The sequence below is a fragment of the Kryptolebias marmoratus genome, linkage group LG22 (assembly GCF_001649575.2).
Source record: "Kryptolebias marmoratus isolate JLee-2015 linkage group LG22, ASM164957v2, whole genome shotgun sequence".
Taxonomy (NCBI): Eukaryota; Metazoa; Chordata; class Actinopteri; order Cyprinodontiformes; family Rivulidae; genus Kryptolebias; species Kryptolebias marmoratus.
Genome location: NC_051451.1, coordinates 13,167,772 through 13,185,933, shown reverse-complemented (window position 1 = coordinate 13,185,933; position 18,162 = coordinate 13,167,772). Strand labels below are relative to the sequence as shown.

Genomic DNA, 18,162 nt, shown 5'->3' with positions numbered 1-18,162 from the left:
GCACACACCACACAAGAGGCGCACTCACACATTATGCACTAATACAAGTCATTTTCTGCCACTGTGTGATATTTCACTGCACTGAAATACAAGAGACTTCTTTTTATCAGCTATATAAGAAAATGGTACGCATGCGCTTCTAACAGCTTGGAGTAAATGGCTTTAGCTCACATCAAATAAAAGCAAAAATGTTGACCAATTAAAAGGATGCAGGTAGCCGTTTCTCCTTTTGTGTGTGTGTCTTTGTCATGGGACTATATATTTAGGCTGTGTGTCCAGTTTGTCATGCTTTATGGCGGTGTGTGTGTGTGTGTATTTGTGGACTGTAGGTGGCTGTGGAGGCTGGGTGGTCCCTCCTGTCACCCTAATAGGCTTATTGGCCCCTAATCCACACCACACCACCCCGTCACATGGGCCGGTCTGCTGACTAACTGCCACCGTTTCCATGAAGTTTGTGTGTGTTTGCATCTCTGAGCAGGTGTCATGATTCTGTGTGACTGAACTTGACTGTGCGCCGTGTGTTTGAGAACCTGTCTGTTTGTAGTCTTCAGTACCTCCCGCTGTCCTGAAAAGCGGGCGTTCATGTATCGGTCTGTGTGTTTGTTCCTGTCTGTTGGCAAAATATGTAATGAACTACTGGGTGGATTTCCAATTCAACATGGCCACCATAACTAATCAATCATAGAAAATGGAAAAATTGCTATAGTAGTAGTTGAGAGACATCCCTAACACATACTGCTCGTTCTAACTGTAAAACTTTGGCATTCAAGATGGCGGTGAATACAATCTGTTAGTTGTCAATGCAGGTATAAAATCAGCTGGTCTGCTCCTTTTATCTTTGGGATTTTTATTGGTTAGAAAACAGAACAAAACCTCACACATACACCCTTAAATATCTATTTGCTTCCAATTCCCACACACACACTCAAACACCCTCGGTTCTGTGCAGTTCTTGGCACGCCTTCTTATTTTGTATGGCTTATTTTAATTTACATGCATGTGTTTATTAATTAAACCTGTGCCCCTGTTGATGTGCAGCTTTGCAGATTTGTTTCATACTGCTTTCCTTTGCTCTCTTTATGTTTCCCTCCTTTTTTTTGTCTCCATTGCTCTTTTAACTTTGTCTCATTTATTCTTTCATCTTTCGTCCTTGTGCTGCACCCCTCACGCTGTGCTCTCTCTGTGTGTGAAAGACACACGTGTGCAGTAAGTCCTGTGTTCGCTATGCGCATGGAGACAGTGCATGCTGTTTAGGTTTGCATGTGTGAATGTGTATTTGTGAATGTGACTTGTCCCACTGGTCCGGGTTGTGACCTTGGCTTTCATCTCCTTAGTCTGAGGCTCGAGTCTCCCGCCGCGATCCGTCCTCAGCCAACAACAAGGCAGATGTCAGCAGTCACTGCAGCAAACACTGACAGTTTGTATGTTGACACGTTCACCTTTTTCATTTGTGTTCGTATTTCTATGTCATCTGCTCAAATAGGCAAACATAAACAGGTTCACACTGTGTGTAGATATACAGCCACACAACAACACATACAGATACATTTACAACATGCCAGGCAATAATTTGTTTTTCCTTGTACTGCAAGTTTTAACACCTAAGAAATATCCTACCTGCCTGGGTGGCCTTCATGATGTAACTCTAAGAGTCTGTGTATATTGTGGCTTGAATTGTTGATGCTATAAACTCTGGATCAGGCTCTCTTCATCCATCAAACCATAATTTATTTAGACCTGGTTTGATTATGTTATCATTGAGGCATCACAAAAAGTTGACAAATCTCTAAAAGTTGAAAATGACAAACTGTAGTAACATTTGTTTTAAATTCAAAAGTCATGGACTGGAGTGCATACACGAGGGCTCATTTCTGTCCGAGGCCTGTTTAAACCAAAGTGTCCAAAAGTCAGGGCTGAGACCCCACTGTGGGTTGTCAAACTCAAAGTGAGTGGTCCTGACCAGCAAGTAAATGTAAAAAATGAATACTACAGTAAGTTATTGCCAAATTTGTTACAAGAGATAAAAACAGTAGTTATAAATTGCAAAAAAAATGTATGGGTTGTTGAAGCTGTTTGTGTTGTCTTTATGACCCTTGTTTAATTGTTATTAGCGATGTTAGCATACTTCAAACAGTGATAGTCGGGGTCCTGAGTTCCTGACAGTGCTATTTAGTGGGTCAGAAGCTAAAACATCTCAGAACTATTTATTTACAATGTGCCAGCTTCTTGTACACAGCCTTGTACCAATCTTAAATCTGTTTGTTGTTTCGTATTGTATCCGTCCTTAAACCAATAAATAAGCTACTCTCTGACTAGCATGTCTTCATTCACCTGCAACTGAGGTATCTCCAGTCCTGAAAAAGATGCCTCAAAAATGGAAACTAAAAGCTTGGATAAAATTTTGGTTTTCTAGAAACCCTCTCATTTTTATTAGTCTTTACAGTTTTGTTCCCATTTTGTATCGTATATTTTTCCCTTCGTAAATAACTTCTTATAGCGGTACATACTTGACGTCTTTTGGTTGCTGTTTATCGGCCGCCACACCTTTTCTTATCAGTCATCTGAGCTCGTCCTCTATCACTTCATGGCTTCACATGCTGTCACCTGCCTTTAGCCTCAGTCTCCTTGTCTTCATCTTCATCTCACCTTGTTTTTGGTGTCATGTGTTACATGATGATGGGTGGTCAGGCTGTTCTGGTGGGAAGGCACAAATGTCGGTTGAACGGTTATCTCACATTCTTGGTTATTTATTTTCTACGCGACTTAAGATGGCTGCTCGCGATGTAGATGTGCTTGTGTGGCCCACCAAACACCAGCCCCTTCAAATCCCCCTGTTTATCCACAAGCTTGACCCACTGGGCCCGAGTGGGTGGTGCATTCATTGGGTGTCTACCTGTAATATTTGTGTGTGTGTGTCTGTGTGTGGAGAAAGAATATGTGTGCATGCGCAAAGGCATTTGGGTGAACTTGGGTTTAACTTGTTTGTTAGGTGAGTCGTTCGATAGTATCGTTCGAAAAGCCGCTTTCAGTGAGGACGTGCGATTGCCTGTTTGTGTATGAACATTTGGGGGAGTACACACACACACACACACACACACATGCAGAGTTCCTGGCAAACTGAGGTTGCTCTGAGCTGTTCTGCTAAGTGACAATGAATAGGGTCTTGTGATGTGCTCTGATGCCAGTGCTAAGCCAGACACTGACAGTTAGACTGATCCCTAACATGCTCTGTTTGGGACACAAGTCTGTTTTCAGTGCACCGCACCCAAAGACTCTAGGGTCAGGAATTTAGAACGATTTACCCTTAAGGTGTACTCACATTGCTGTTGAAAAGATGTGGCGAAAATCCCTTTTTGTCAAGGGACTCTAGTAGAATAATAGTGGAGGCGATATGGCGACGTTCTTATTGCCAATGGTTTTTGGGTCTTCAACAGTTTGGATTTTAAATTTTATTTTTGCTCTCGTTTCACTACTTTTAAGTCAAAGATCACTGGTATGCAAGACTCAAATGTCTGAGTTATAGCATGCATGCTCAGAATACCACAAGGAGCGCTTTGTGTTCTTATCACATGTAAATGCACATAAATAAAATTTGGAAACTCCATTGTTCTTTCATGGAAAGAAGAATTTCAAAGCACAACCACTCACCCATATACGCACATACACACGCACACACACTAAGGCAAACCAGCTTCTTATCCAAACCCTCCACTAATTCCCCCTTGGTAGAAGGTGTTCATTGTTTCTCTTTCATTCTAATCTCTCCCTTTCCTTTTTTTCAAAATCCATATTAGATTCTCTTTGAGTTGGCCACAATCAGAGGCACTGAAGCAGAGCATCACCCTGCTAATGCTCTTTGTCTCCCCAGATTTGTCACTTAGCATGGAGAGTACACCTTTGTCATGGAGCAGGGTGGGAGAGAGCCAGACTCTCACTTGGGGCAATTGTTTCTTGTCAGAGGCCATCTTAACCTCCCCCTTCCCCCTTAAGCAAATCAGCTTTGCCCTGGATTAGAGCCCTATCATAGCTCTGTCAGATCTCCGCAGCCTGCCAAAAACTGCTAAAACAAACAGATCCTTAAAGTTGGAACTGGATGGAAAGGACTTCCAGACACAGTCCCACCATGTGTTTACCTGGAAATCACCATTTCATATCTCTTAAATATAGATGTTCCAGTTGGATTTATCAACCAAACCTCTGAGCCTCTTAGTGTCCTCTTGTTATCTTAGAGTGAAACTAGAACAAGACGAGGCATTTTTTATCCAGCCACCATAACAATATTTTCTTGGGAATTCCATTAGACTGCAGTTCTAAAGAGATATCTATATTTTACATTGGAATGTTACTGTTTGAAAGTTGCATACCACATTGTTTTCTACTTAAAGTGTTCACTGTATTTCAAGTAGTGTATTAAACTGCATAACAAGTTTTATAACATTGTATTAAATGGATTTTTTTAATGTGAAACTTACTTTCCAATGCTGACATCACCAGGACTCAGGAAGACAGAAATGTTACTAAATACATACAGTGTATTTGAAAAACCCTTGAACTTTTCCACTTTTTTCATGTTGCAGCCAAAATCTGTACTGGGATTTTGTACAACACCAACACAAAGTAGCACATAATTTTGCAGTGGAATGAAAATGACTCATGGTTTTCAAAACTGTTTACAAATCTGAAAAGTGTGGAATCCATTTGTATTGACCGTCCTTTACTTTGATAGCCCTGACTAAAATCAAGTGCAACCAGTTGGCTTCAGAAGTCCCCTAATTGGTAAACAGAGTCCACCTGTGTGTAATTTAATCTTATTTTAAACACAACTTTTTTGATGCTATTTGATTAGGGATCAAGAGATCAAGGCAATAATGGAAGAAAAGCTCTTATGAGGCTGCAAAACCTTTAAGACTGGGGTAGAAGTTCACCTTCCAGCAGGAGAACGACCCAAAATGTTCAACCAGAGCTGCAATGGAACGGTTTAGATCAAAGCATATTTTTGTGTTAGAATTGCCCAGTCAATGTCCAAACCTAAATCTAGTTGAAGATCTGTGGACTTAAACATTGCTGTTCACACACACGCACTCTGTGTAATCTGACTGAGCTTGAGCTATTTTGCAAAGAATGGGCTAAAATTTCAGTCTGTAGAAGTGCAAAGCTGGTAGAGACAAACTCCAAAAGACTTGCAGCTGTAAGGTGGTTCGTTCAGGAGGGCTGAATACAAATGCACACTTTTTCTTTTAGATTTTTATTTGTGAAAATAAACAATTATGTGCTACTTTTTGTTGGTCTATCACATAAAGTCCAGGTAAAATACCTTGATGTTTGTGGTTCAAAGGATTCAAACAAAATGTGTAAAAATTCAACAGCTATGAATACATTTTCAAGACTCTGTATATACTTCGTTGTTCACAAATAAAAATCTACAAAATTTTTGTGCTTCTGATGCAAAAGTTTGTGTTTGTGTCACCTCTCGTATACACTTTAATCTGAATTGAAAAATGTAAATACACAACACACAGGTGCACAGTTATTGGAGATGTCCGTGGCGAATCGGCTGGCTTGATATTTGAACTGCTGCTTCATGTACAGGGAGTAATCAATCCCGGATATGGTACCTTGGGGTATTGGCTTAGTGTTTGTGTGGTGATGTTATTGGCCATTTTAGGCCTCTATGATGGTCAGAGATGGTAAAATGGCAGCAGAAGTGATGAGCAGGCACTTCATAGACCAGGAATGAACTCTAGCTAATCCCTTCAACCTATCTTACCCTCTTTCACCCTTCTCCTTCTGCTTGTCCTCTCCCTTTCTACAGTCTGGCTCATTTTCTCCAGTTTTTTTTCCTCCTTTCTCCACGTCTTTCTGTTCATCTCTTTGCAGCCATCTCTCTGTCTTCCACTCTTGTCATCTTTACCTTTTTCCCTTTCCATTTCTTGACCACCTCCCCTCATTCCAAACCTCTCAGTGTCCCTTTCTTTTTGCAGCAGAAGTGCAGAGCCAGGGCTTTTGCCTGCTGGTAATTTATTTTCCCATTACCCCCCTGTCTGAAGTGCATGCTCTGGGTCTGAGTGTGTGTGTGTAGGGGGGCACTGAGGGCCACCCAAAAGAAAGACCCGGAGAGTAGAAAAGAGGAGGGCACCCTGGACACGCTGATAAGGCGACAGAGAGGGAAGTTAGATGGAGGGGACAAAAATGAAGAGAGAATGTGAAGACGTAAGAGATGAGCTTGGTGTCCATCTAAACAATTTTGTTTGCTCAAAACTGATGAAAACTTATTTGAAACGCAGAATGAAAGCAACTTGTCATGAATCACTGCTGAAGAACTGCTTAAATGACACACAGAGTGAAATCAATGTGAAACAAACTGGCTTCATAAATTGCCCGTCTGTTGCCCTGATTTTTAAAGATCGACACTGACCATTGAAAATCAGTCAACTTTTACTGGTATTGACATGTTAAAATTCTAATAGATTTTCAAAGCCTGTCACTAGATCTTCTTTCAAGCTTGAAATGGTAGCCTTTGCCCCAGTTTTTGATTGCATGCTGTGGTTTATCTTGGTGTGTGTTTACCCCGCCTTCACTATAGAGTGTGATTTAATTGTCTTAAAGTGTTGTACTGATTGTTCCTGTACTTGGCAGTTTTTCCAGGCCTGTCTGTCCAGTATTTAGTTTCTTAGAGTTGTGCAAAAACAACCAACTGGAGTTCACTGTCATTCTAAACCACATTCATCCAACGCGGTGGCGAACACTTTGCTGAAATCCACCATTCTTTCCTCCGAAACAAGCCTAATCCTGTTCTTGTTGCGGCGAATGGCTCTTCATTCTCCTCACCCCTTACGTTCTTCTCTCACTTTTCTTTGACAGTCTGTTAACCTTTTGTCATACTTTTGTTGTTTTACATCCTCAGGACAAAATGGTGATTGGTAAACGATAAATGTTTTTAGAGGTTTTTAATTTAAACCACAGTGTGGTTTTAGCGCAGAGAAATCCCGTAAACCTGTTTTTGTAGCTGTGTGTATTAGAGTAAACCAACCTTTGTGCGTCTATGTGTGAGCACATACACATAAAAGCGTTTTGCACAGTTCATTCCACTATTAAAGCCATTGTTATTGTAATTCAAATAACCAAAGTGATAATATTGCATGCCTTTTATGTCATTGTTGCCTTTTAAAATACACATAAACACATTGCTCGAGGGAGAAAAAATAAATCCTTACATATAATAGTAGCAGATGAATAAATTGGTCTTAATCTCTGTCTGTGTATATGTGTGCCTATAATGCCTATAGTGAGGCATTCATAGACGGTATGTAAAAAGGGCTGCCTTATCAGTTATCAGGGGAGGCCAAATTGACACAGAGGAATCACTCCATTGTGTGTGGATTCAAAGAGAGATGTGAGCACATTGGATGTCTCCATTTCCAATAACTGTGACCTTGAGGCAAGAAGAATAACACCTCCAATCTGCTGACTGTTGAATTCAGACGAAGCCAGCTGATTTTGGGTGTCGGGGTGGAGGGCTAATCGGTACTTCCTCTGGATTATTCTATAGGGTAAATTGAGTTTGGCTTTGAACCTTCTAAATATAAATTACAAAGGCGTATGTGCAGTTTTTGTGTGTCATAAAAGTTCAAAGTTGTAGATGTTGTTTTAAAGAGTTCAGTATTAAATTAAAAGGGGGGGGGGTAGAAGCAAGTCTCACATTTTTTAACGTGGCAGCCCAGAAAGACTCAACAACCACAGTATAAACTATTCTAGTATGACAAGTTTTCACAAAACACATCAGATATGGACCTTCTTGATTCCTGTTTGTCCCTCACACATATGCTATCCATAAATGAGATCAGGATATGTTTTCAATAATTTCTCAGCCTTAATAAAGTCTGTATTTTGAGCGTAGTTGACCTCATCTTGTCCCTTCTTCTCCAGTTCGGCTGTGTTTTGTTTTATGGTAGCAAGCTTAAGTCAGATAATCATCTGCTTGATGTGGAACCAGTGATTCATCACTTATCATCTTTGTAATACCAGAGCCATGTTTTAATCTTCTGTCTCTGTCAACAACATATTAAACATCGCCACACTCAGTTCACTTATTTAAAAAAAAAAAAAAAAAAAAATCTGTTGCACAATAACTACTGTGAACAAGGAAATGTGACACAATGGGTAGCTTGCAGGTCTTTCTTATTACACCTAAAAATTTACTTAGTTGATAATTTAAGATCTCTTGATTAGAAGTCAAGTAACTGGGGGGGGTGTTACTTACTCTTTTTGTTCATTATGGACTAACACTGCCCAACTGTCAGTGTGTTTGTCTCAGATGAAATCTTAACAGACGTCTTTTAGCACTCAGCCTAATTAACCCATATGAGGGATAAAAGGGTCCCTACCCCTCCTTTTTCCGGCCCGTCCCATTGGCATTTTAGGGCAGAGGGATTCAGCAGGACCCCCGGGCACCCTCCTGCCCTGACCTCTGCCCCCCCACCGGGGGAGCATCTGTGGATCGATCCAGGGCCAGCTGGCACCAGGGGAAAGGAGCAGGACTGACACCTTAAGACACACATTACTTCAACACAAACACATGCCTCTTGAATGGAAGTCATTTACGAACAAAAGGGGACATTGCAGAGTGACTAGAGAGGTTTGAGCTTTGGTTACCTTTGCTTTTGCTGCATAACTTACTTTTTCTGTGTGCATGGGTCAAAATGACAAGGCAGTGCGAGACCTTGGCCTTGCTGTAGTTGTGAACAGTTGCAGCTAGGGGGCAGCATACAGCCATCACCCCTCCCTCTTTTCTGTCTGCTCTCTTTTCTTGTCTTTCTTCCTTTCTGCGGCTGCTCCACACACACTCTCACGTATCTAGTCATTCTCTAGGCTCAGAAAAAGAGCATATTGATAGTCCCATCCGCTCTGTAATAAATTAAACTTCTGTATTGTCCTTCTCTTTTCATTTTGCACATTGTCACATCCTCCTAGTCGCTCTAATCCGAGCTACTTCCCACACCTTCTCTCAAACACGCACAGTGATTGACAAGTAGCATCCGGGGAAATGGAGAAGATTTCCATTGTTTGCCGCCACTACTCAAATCTGTTGAAATGGTTATTCCATTCTTTCGTCGGAGTATTTGCATATCCTTAAGTATTTCCCATTTCTGAAGACCCCCTCCCTTTTTCTCTCTAACCTGATTTTTGCTAAATCCCCTCTTCCTAAGTGTTTGGTGCATTTAGCAAATTCATTCATAAAGTATCGACATGCGCTATTAGCTTAGTATAATAGCAAGGGTGTAATCTGCAGAAAGATAAGAGGTGAAAGGAGAGGTTTTTTTTTTCTTCCTCCTCTCATCATCCCCCTCTTCTTATGGGCTGTTTCTTTGGACAGTCTGGGGTTGGCAGAATTGCAGTAATACACCATTATGTTCCCAAACCAAAGCGATGAGGCTCAAATGTCAGTACAAAATGTCAAGTTGCCTTGCTAGTGAGTTGGTTGGCTCTTTCTTTTTATTTAATTATTGGTTCAAGCATGAAGAGGAAGACCTGTAGAAGGTTAGATGAGATGGACAGTCGAATGTTGGCAGGAGATGGAAGAATAAAAAAGCCAGGATTGAAGCAATGTTGGATAAGGTAGTAAAGCTGCTGGCTACAACTGTAATAAAAATGTTTAAAGTTCCTTAAGAGGTCCAGAATTCACAGTTCTGAACTTACATCTGCTGTTACACACATCTGGACACATCCCCAGTGATGCTTCTGTGGTCAAAGTTGTAAAACATTGTTAAGAAGTGGATTTCTGGTTGTATTTAATCGCATCAGTTTTATGGAAAAAGTCAATATGGTGCCAAGTAGTTTTGCTTTATTTTTTTCTTGATGATGGCATAGCTCTCTTTTTTTTTTTTTTTTTTTTTTGAAAAGCAGAAGTGAAAAAGTAAAGACATTTTCTGGGTTGGTCAGTCGAACAATGGATTATTTTCAGGGCTTTGTCTATATATTATGTGTTGTTTGGCATATCTTTTTATTTTGTGTTACTCTGTCCAGACAATGATTCCAGGAGCAAAACTGACTTTTTCACTTCAAGGCAGGCCATTTAAAATTAAAAATATATATATATTATTTTAAACTACAGTAAATTGAGTGTATTCAAACCTTCAAAGTGGCCCACATGACAATAATTTTAATAAGTATAAATTGTTAGAATCTAGGTCACTGTATTCAGGTTGAATAATTTCACTTGGTTACCTTCACCAGTCTGTACTGGTACAATGTGTGTGTTTGATTGAATAACCTGCAGTCCTCAGTAATAAGGCTGCGATTGAGTTTTTTTCCCCCCACAGAGCTAAAGCGTCTGAGGTGAGTGTATGTTTTTGTGTGTGAAGACATCAGGAAACAGGCAATGTAAAGAGCTTGTATCGGTTTATCTGGCATACACGGCAGAGTGTATGTGTATATGTATATGTGCTCTCAAACTGCTGTAGTGTGAAAAAGAGCTAGCCGCTCTGCTTTGTTCGGTATTGTGCACATGAGAGGCTGAATCCTCAAGGCTCGATCCACAGCTGAGACAAGACGGTATTTGACTGGGGTGTGAAACCAGCAGTGTGTGCGTGTTGGTGTGTGTGCCACTTTTTAGACGTCCATGCAAAGAAATAGATACAAGAAAAGGGAGGAACATCTAAATTCAAACATTGTGAAGAAAGAACATGTGCTGTGCTACAGCCTGCTGCTGCTTTTTGACACGTTTTGTAAATAAACATGTGTGCACCAGTGTGTGTGCGATCATCACGTTGGTTTTCCATTTAAAAAGAAAACGTTGCAGGTTCCCCACCACAGAATTAAGTTAAAAGGGAGAAGGCAAACCAGAAACAACATGCATTATGTGCCAGGGGTATCAACACAGCAAGGTGGTGAACCAGTCTGATAGTCACTGACAGCATGGTGCTTTCACAGCCAGACCTGCAACAGACAAAAACCCATCCGAAGGAGGGTAGTCAAAAAGCTGGACCATCCCCAGCTGTTCAGTTTTCATTTCGAGCAGTCAGTGACCAGGCTTTCTTTTTGCTGGTCCTATTCTTAACACACAATCCTTTGGTGAGCAGTTTGGACACATACACACACAAAAACAGAGGCCAGTGTCATTGTTTTCTTATCATCTATCCGGTGGCATATTCCTCAGTTGCAGTGTGGCTGCCATCTCCTTGCCCCACAGCAAATATTTGAAAAGAAGCACAGTAAAAAAGTGATCACTTAACAGGAAATATCAGGAAGACCTTTACAGTGGAACTTGGAATTAAACGTAGGAAGGCTTTTGGACCTCATTCACCTGAGACTATTCTCAGAAAAATAATCTAATTTGGAGCGTTCTCTGTCTGCAGGAGTCTCCGTCAGGACGGAGGAAGGCCTTAGCCACCAGCAGTATAAACATGAAGCAATACGCCAGTCCGATGCCCACTCAGACGGACGTCAAACTCAAGTTTAAGCCCCTGTCAAAGAAAGTGGTGTCGGCTACGCTACAGTTCTCCCTCTCCTGCATCTTCCTCCGGGAGGGAAAGGCCACGTAAGTATTGTCAGTTTAGAGTTTGTAAAAGGTAAACGGTCTGCTCTTATGTAGTGGCTTCTAACTTCGCTGAGGCTCTGCTGGTATTTTACAGCAACATTTTGGTTGGTGTTGGCGATAGTTTAAAGTTAAACCATCACGCATGTAAAATATAGTTTTAAGTTGTAACTGAACCCTGCTCCTATTGACATGGGTTTTTTATGTCTTTTGGACACTAATCTTTTGTTTCATCCATTAATAATTGGGAACATTTAATGCATTGGTATAAATGGAACAAAAAACAAAATCCTAGATGGACGTTTTGAGTTTTGGCTTTTCTTTTTTTTTACCCACAAATTATATTTGAAACTGAAGTAAAGTGTGTTACATCTCTGTTCAATATCTGTAAAGCATCACATGCAATTTGTCAGAGTTGATTCTGAAAACCAAATTGTTTAAGCTTTTAACCCTTAGTGTCATTTTAATTTAAAGGCACAATAATACTCATTTAGGGGTTTGCTGCTTCATTTTTAAATCTGATACCTTCCGCTTTTTCTGTGAACAGACGCTCCCAATCCGAGTTCGTCTGTTTGTTATTCATCGTAAGGCAATAGCCGCAGCTTTAATTTAAAAAAAATTTCTTTAAATTTAAACACCCCCCTCCCTCCCCCTCTTCCCTCTGTGCTTGAGCACGGCAGCAAGGCCTTTGTTGTGGTGCGGACGGCGGGTCGATGGCGCGTAACCCTTGTTAACCCTTGAGGGAATGATGTCGGCCACACACAAACAAACTCCATCACACCAGTTCAAATGAGCCAGTGGATCTGGGAAACTGCAAACACAAAGGAGAAAGGGAGAGAGAAATCCAGCGATTATGATGGAGAGGTGGTACCAAGGCATGAAAGGTGGAGAGCATGGAAGACTTCATTAAATACAAGAAGTAAATGTGTGATGGACGATAAAGTGAGAGGAGAAGCGGAGGTTGGGTCAAAACTCTAAAATGTTGCTCGTGAAGTTGAAGTATTAGGTGTTTATAATAGAAAGCTATAGAATTAGAGGATGCAAGTGGAAAAATGAGAGAATAGTGGGGGGAAATGTAAAGGAGGAAAAGTGATTTTAATCTTTCTCTATTTCATGAGAACTGACTGTCTTGGTGAGAGCTGCTTTGGTCAAATGTTGATCTCAAGGAACATCTGAGATCTGTTATTGCTTGAGTATAGGCGGTGAATGACTCTCAGCTACTACTACATCAAAATTAAGCACAATATCTGTAAAATTGACTGAGTTATAGCTATTTCTGTTTTGGCTGAGGTCCATTTACTGTGGCAGCCTTCAAAAGTGAGTCAGTTGTAGATGTACATCCTTTGATTACTTTGGGGGTTTCATTAAAAGTCATTAAAATCAAAATGTCTCTTGATTTATTACATGGTATATAATTTTTGTCCCTCCTGAAGAATGCTTGCTGTCTGTACTGATGAGATTCTGTGTCGCAGAGATGAGGACATGCAGAGTCTGGCCAGCCTGATGAGCATGAAACAGGCCGACATCGGCAACCTGGATGACTTTGAGGAGGAGAATGAGGAGGATGAGGAGAACCGAGTTAACCAAGAAGAGAAGGCCGCCAAGATCACAGGTATAAACTGAATAAGCCCTCGTTATTTTTCATAGGTGACAGACGTTTGGTTGTATAATATCATAGACTTCCTGCTGATTTTTGGATCAAAACAGTGGCATGTTTACTGGCTGCTAATCACAGCTTTCAGAAAATATTGAGTCAGAGCTCCATTGAGAGTAAATCTGTTTTAAGTCCATAATAGCAAACAGTGGAAACCTGGTTGTCATCAACTTTATTTCCGTTTTTGTTTATGTTTATGCAGTTTTGAGTTTGTCTGTGTGTGCGCTTCCAAACATAAAAGAAACAGAGAATTTTAATAAATTCACAAGGGTTTTTTTCCAGCTTTGTTTATTATTCCTCTAGTTTTTTTTCCTGCTTCTGGTTGTGATTGGTCCTGTAAACTGCTGGTCGCTTGCCTCCTTCCATACATACATACGTGCTTAGGATTCATTCTCTGGTCTAATATATGGGCCTCGCTGCTTCCTGCTTTGCTTAATCCAACTTTTCAGAGCGGCACCTCTTCACGTTAAGCTTCATGCGTTCTCTCTCTCTTCTTTCTTTACCCATCCTTGCTCTTCATCTCATTTGTATGTATGTGCATTGAGTGCCTACAGCGATGCTTCACAAGAACACATCTTTGAATCAAAGGCTGGACGAAGCTGCCAAAACTCCCTACAATCATATTCCTCCTTGAATGGTACCTACAGAACAAGCTGCCCTAGCATAACTAACACTAGGCTGACGGTGCATCCTCTGGAAACAATGTGCTCTCTCTTGGTTTTTTTAATGCAGGATGTAAATATTTGAATCCTAGTAAAAGTCTCTGCGTGTTTTTATGTGTTCTGGTTGTTTTTTTTGGTATTTTATCTTAGCAAAATTTAGCAGCTAACAATAAAAAAGAAATGTGATTTTTATTGTAGGTGTGTTTATATTTTAGAAGTTAGCTTTTACTTCTTTGTTTTGAGCAGAAATATCTACTTTTATTTTGCAGATACTTTATGAGAGTTAACTGTTATAGCAATGTTTTTACAGAAATAAGCAAAACATGTAGCGTAAAATTCATCATTAAAACAATAACGCGTATCACTTTTGTACAGTATGTTTTGCTGTCTGGATATGCCAACCTCCTTTCAGTTGAGTTCTCCTTTTCAGTAAAAACGTAAATAGTTGCTGGCCTCAGCCACAAACATTTCAGGGCTTTTCCAGAGGCATCTTAAATAACTATCGTCACCACATTGGGCTGTGACGGGCTCTCCAGTGTCTTCACCAGCTGATGAAACAGTAACTTTATAAATTCTTAGCTGCAAAAGTTGCCACAGAGTAGGTCATTTCTTACCTTCTCTGAGTTGGGCACAACCTTGACTGAGCCTCTTTAGTTCTTGGTCAGGTTGGCTGTTTTCTCTGATGTTGCATATGTCTGAATGACAAGAACTATTAAGCCCTATTGTATTGCTAAAGTAATTTGTTTTAGCAGGTTTAATACACCACAAATGTTTAGTTTATGCTTTTCAGGTAAGATGTCCACTTTAAAGACACTGTACCACTATCTGCTGAGTTTTCCACCTTATCATTCATCACTAACAATAGCATAAGAACTAAAAGATGTATGTATCTCACTACTTTGTTAATTTTTATACCAAAATAATGTAAGATATATATTTTGTTTTCCTATAATTGCAGGGCTTCAGAATATATTGCAAACTTATGGTCATTGTAAAATCAGTGAACGTGATATTAACATCACAAAGGCCTGCAATAAACCAAAGACCATTTCAAGTAACTTGCATTCATGTTCTGCTGCTAAAAATATATTTAGTCAATCCAATAAACTCACCGACCTTGATGCCCACACCTGGTTAAATGATAGTGATGACAGAAGAGAAAGTGAGGAAGATGAGGGTCTGTGGCAGTTGATATCATCATCACAACATTAAACAATAATATCGCACATCGCAAGTTTTTTAATACTGTGCAGCCCTACTATAATGCACCATTTGATGCTAACTGAGCAACTTGATTGTTCTGCTGACCTGTTGAGGTAATAACTGTGTTCTCAACCTCATTATATTTTGTTACTACATGAATGCAGATTTGTTTGTTTACAGTGAGATGCATCTTGGGTTTGACAGGTTTCCACACCTCTCCTTCTCTTTCAGCTAATTAGCATATTGTATGACAAGCCTTACAATATGCTCTTTTATATCACGTTTTCTTTTGAATGTGTGAAAATAAAGGGAGTGTGTGATCATGAGTGGGTATTTTGAATAGGGTGTGCTATTTTGCCTTGTTCACTTCTATTCTTCCTCCCTCCCACCCTTCCTGTATGGACCTGTCCTCTACAGAGATAGTAAACCAGCTGAATGCCCTCAGCTGCTTACATGGGGATGATGATGATGATGATGATGGTGGTGGTGGTGTTACCAAGTGGGCACGCAAAGCAACAGCTAAGCCTGCTGCTTCCTCCCAAGGTCTTTTTTTCACCTTCCTTTCACTCCCTCCTCTCATCCTTTGTTCTTTTACTCTTCATTGACTTGTGGACACTGTGTGGCCTCTTCCCTACCAATCACTGCCTAAATTCTGTCTGTGTTTTTAATTTTTCAATACTTAATTTAAGTTTTTGGTGATACTTCTTTCAGAATTCTGCCCATTTTGTTTTCTTTCTTGTCAGCTCCTCTCTCCACCCAACCACCCCCTTAATCCTCCTTGACATTGGTATTGTGATCGTGTTGTGGTCATGTGGTATTAAAGTTTATTTTGGTCCTTTTGATGTCCTGTACATGGCATTTTATCATCAGTTGGTGTTCATCCTTTTTGTTCCTCTTGTTTTTTTTGATAATGTGACCTTCCCCTTTCCTTCACTGCAATTGGAAGTGAACCAGTGTAGGTATATATCATACCTGATAATAAAGCCACCTTCTTCTAAATTAGTATATAATTCAAGGAGAACAAAGTTGCATGGTTCTGTTCATAAAACAGAGTCCTGAAAATTTGTTCTTCCTTTTTTTGTTGTTCTCATGAAGCCTTTGGATAATAATTGGAGTTTTTGTGAATTTCAAGTTACTCTTTTGACTCATTTGAGCTCCTCTTAGATTAAAAAAAAAGTTGTAATTAAAGCCACAAGAAAACTTGGAAATAAAAATACCTTTCATTTTTGCGCTTGTCTTGGACTGAAATAGGCCGTGGATGTTGTCACAGAGAACCAAAAACGGAAAAGTGCTGCACCTCTTATCAGCTACAACCACTTCACATAGCCAAACTACAAATAGACACATACTTACGAGCTTTTTTTTTTTTTTTTTCTCCTCTCATTCGGATTCTCCAAAAGCTCTCAGCAGCGTTTCTTGGCATCTCCCTCCGCTACATTTACAATCTTTTCACACTGACCCACACCCTGGCAGCCTGGAATTGAGCTGCAGCAGTTACGATGAAGACAAAGTGGACAAGACTTTAGGATCTCCAGCCAGGATCTCCATGGCAACTCCATGCTTTCTTCAGTCTCCCAGAGCACCCCTCCATACCGCACAATTTTTCCCAGAATGCCACTGTTGTATACGCTCTGACGAGTTGGGTGGCTGAGGAACACAGAGGAGTTTAGAAAGAGCACTTTATGCAAGACTGAATGGTTCACTCCAAGTGCAGATTTTGGATATTTGGGTTTGTGAGTTTAATGCATTTTGAGACGTGTCTTGACTTTAGAGTTTATTGGTCATTTAAATAAGCCTCTTTTTTTTTTTTTCTTTTTTACTCTTTGGTGACAGAGCTGATTAACAAGCTGAACTTCCTGGAGGATGAAGATCAGGAAACTGGTCCAGCCATGAATACAAATCCTTTCGATGAACCCGATGATGACCATCAGTCGTATTCCCTCAACCCATTTTGCAATCCTTATGAGGAAGGTATGTACTACATCTCCTGCAGCATCTACAGAAAATAAAATCTGTTAGAACTGATGGATGAAAATTGTTCATAATGTCTGGCTTTAGGTTTTTATGATGCCCCACTAAAAGAGTAGTTTGGACTGGATAGCCATATACGTTACAGGTGTGAAAATGCACAAATTGCATCTAGAGCACCGCTAAATGCTTTGAGTCAGACACCTAAACCAATATTTGGGTCTGACCACCTGAGAGGCCAGGTGTGTTGGGATGTATTTGTTTTTAAATGACATGCTCCCCTACAAAAAGGTAATCTACTTCGTTGCTTGCTTGTTTAAGTTGTCTTTGATCTGATCTTTTGTGAAGACTCTTCGCATCTTTTGAGTCACATCCATGACTTCTTAAATCACTTTTGAAGCTTTAGAACTGCCTACTTTGTTTTGAGAGAAAAAAGTGCATTTTAAATATATATTTGCAAATTTGAAAATGTTTTTAGCTAAGCACACATTTTTTTGATTTGTGCACAAACTAGAAATAAATTGCACACAAATTGCGCTAGACAGTGTAAATTTTCTGCCTTTTAGGTTGGCTAATTTAAAGTAATTACAATTGATGATGTAAGTAATGTATATAAAGAGTTTGACAGATATTGTAAATAATGTAGAAAAAGAAGAAAACTTAACCCACAATACACACAAGGAGGCGTCAAGTAGGCAAGAAAGCGTGTAATGCTTAGCTAGTTTCCAAGATGGACTGCAGTGAGATTTGTTTTCTTTTCTTTCTGCTGTCTGGCTCTCTACTTAAAGCGGTGGCAGGCTAACAAAGCTCTTGTCAAGTCCAGTTGAAGGATGTGTTGTTTACGCAGCCAGTACTTTTTCCTCTATCAAACAGTAACCCCTGGCCAGCCGGCCGTAAGGCAGCAGGCTGATGAGGACTCCTTCTACGACCACGACTCCTCAAATCCGTTCAATGAGCCAGACGAACCCGATAAGCGTTCACCCCCCGGGAACCCCTTCGACGAGCCCAACCAGGACACGGATGCCCAGCCTGAACCAGAGCCCCCCAAACCCAGGCAGAAAAAAGGAGTACGGCCCGTCGACATGAGCAAGTACTTGTACGCTGACACTTCTCACAACGAGGAGGAGGAGCTAGATGAGTAA

At 40.3% G+C, this 18,162-nt stretch overlaps 1 protein-coding gene across 6 annotated transcripts in view; it reads left to right on the top strand.

Moving 5' to 3' along the window:
• Positions 1 to 18,162, top strand: part of ehbp1 (EH domain binding protein 1) — a 130,149-nt gene that overhangs the window by 17,741 nt on the left and 94,246 nt on the right. For 5 of the 6 annotated variants that reach the window (XM_037973369.1, XM_017430258.2, XM_017430234.2 and 2 more), the window contains exons 5-9: positions 11,355 to 11,536; positions 13,006 to 13,145; positions 15,470 to 15,595; positions 16,886 to 17,023; positions 17,894 to 18,158. In XM_037973369.1, the coding sequence (XP_037829297.1) occupies positions 11,355 to 11,536; positions 13,006 to 13,145; positions 15,470 to 15,595; positions 16,886 to 17,023; positions 17,894 to 18,158 (851 nt within the window). The remainder of the gene's footprint in view (positions 1 to 11,354; positions 11,537 to 13,005; positions 13,146 to 15,469; positions 15,596 to 16,885; positions 17,024 to 17,893; positions 18,159 to 18,162) is intronic. The other variant, XM_037973370.1, reaches the window with a different exon arrangement.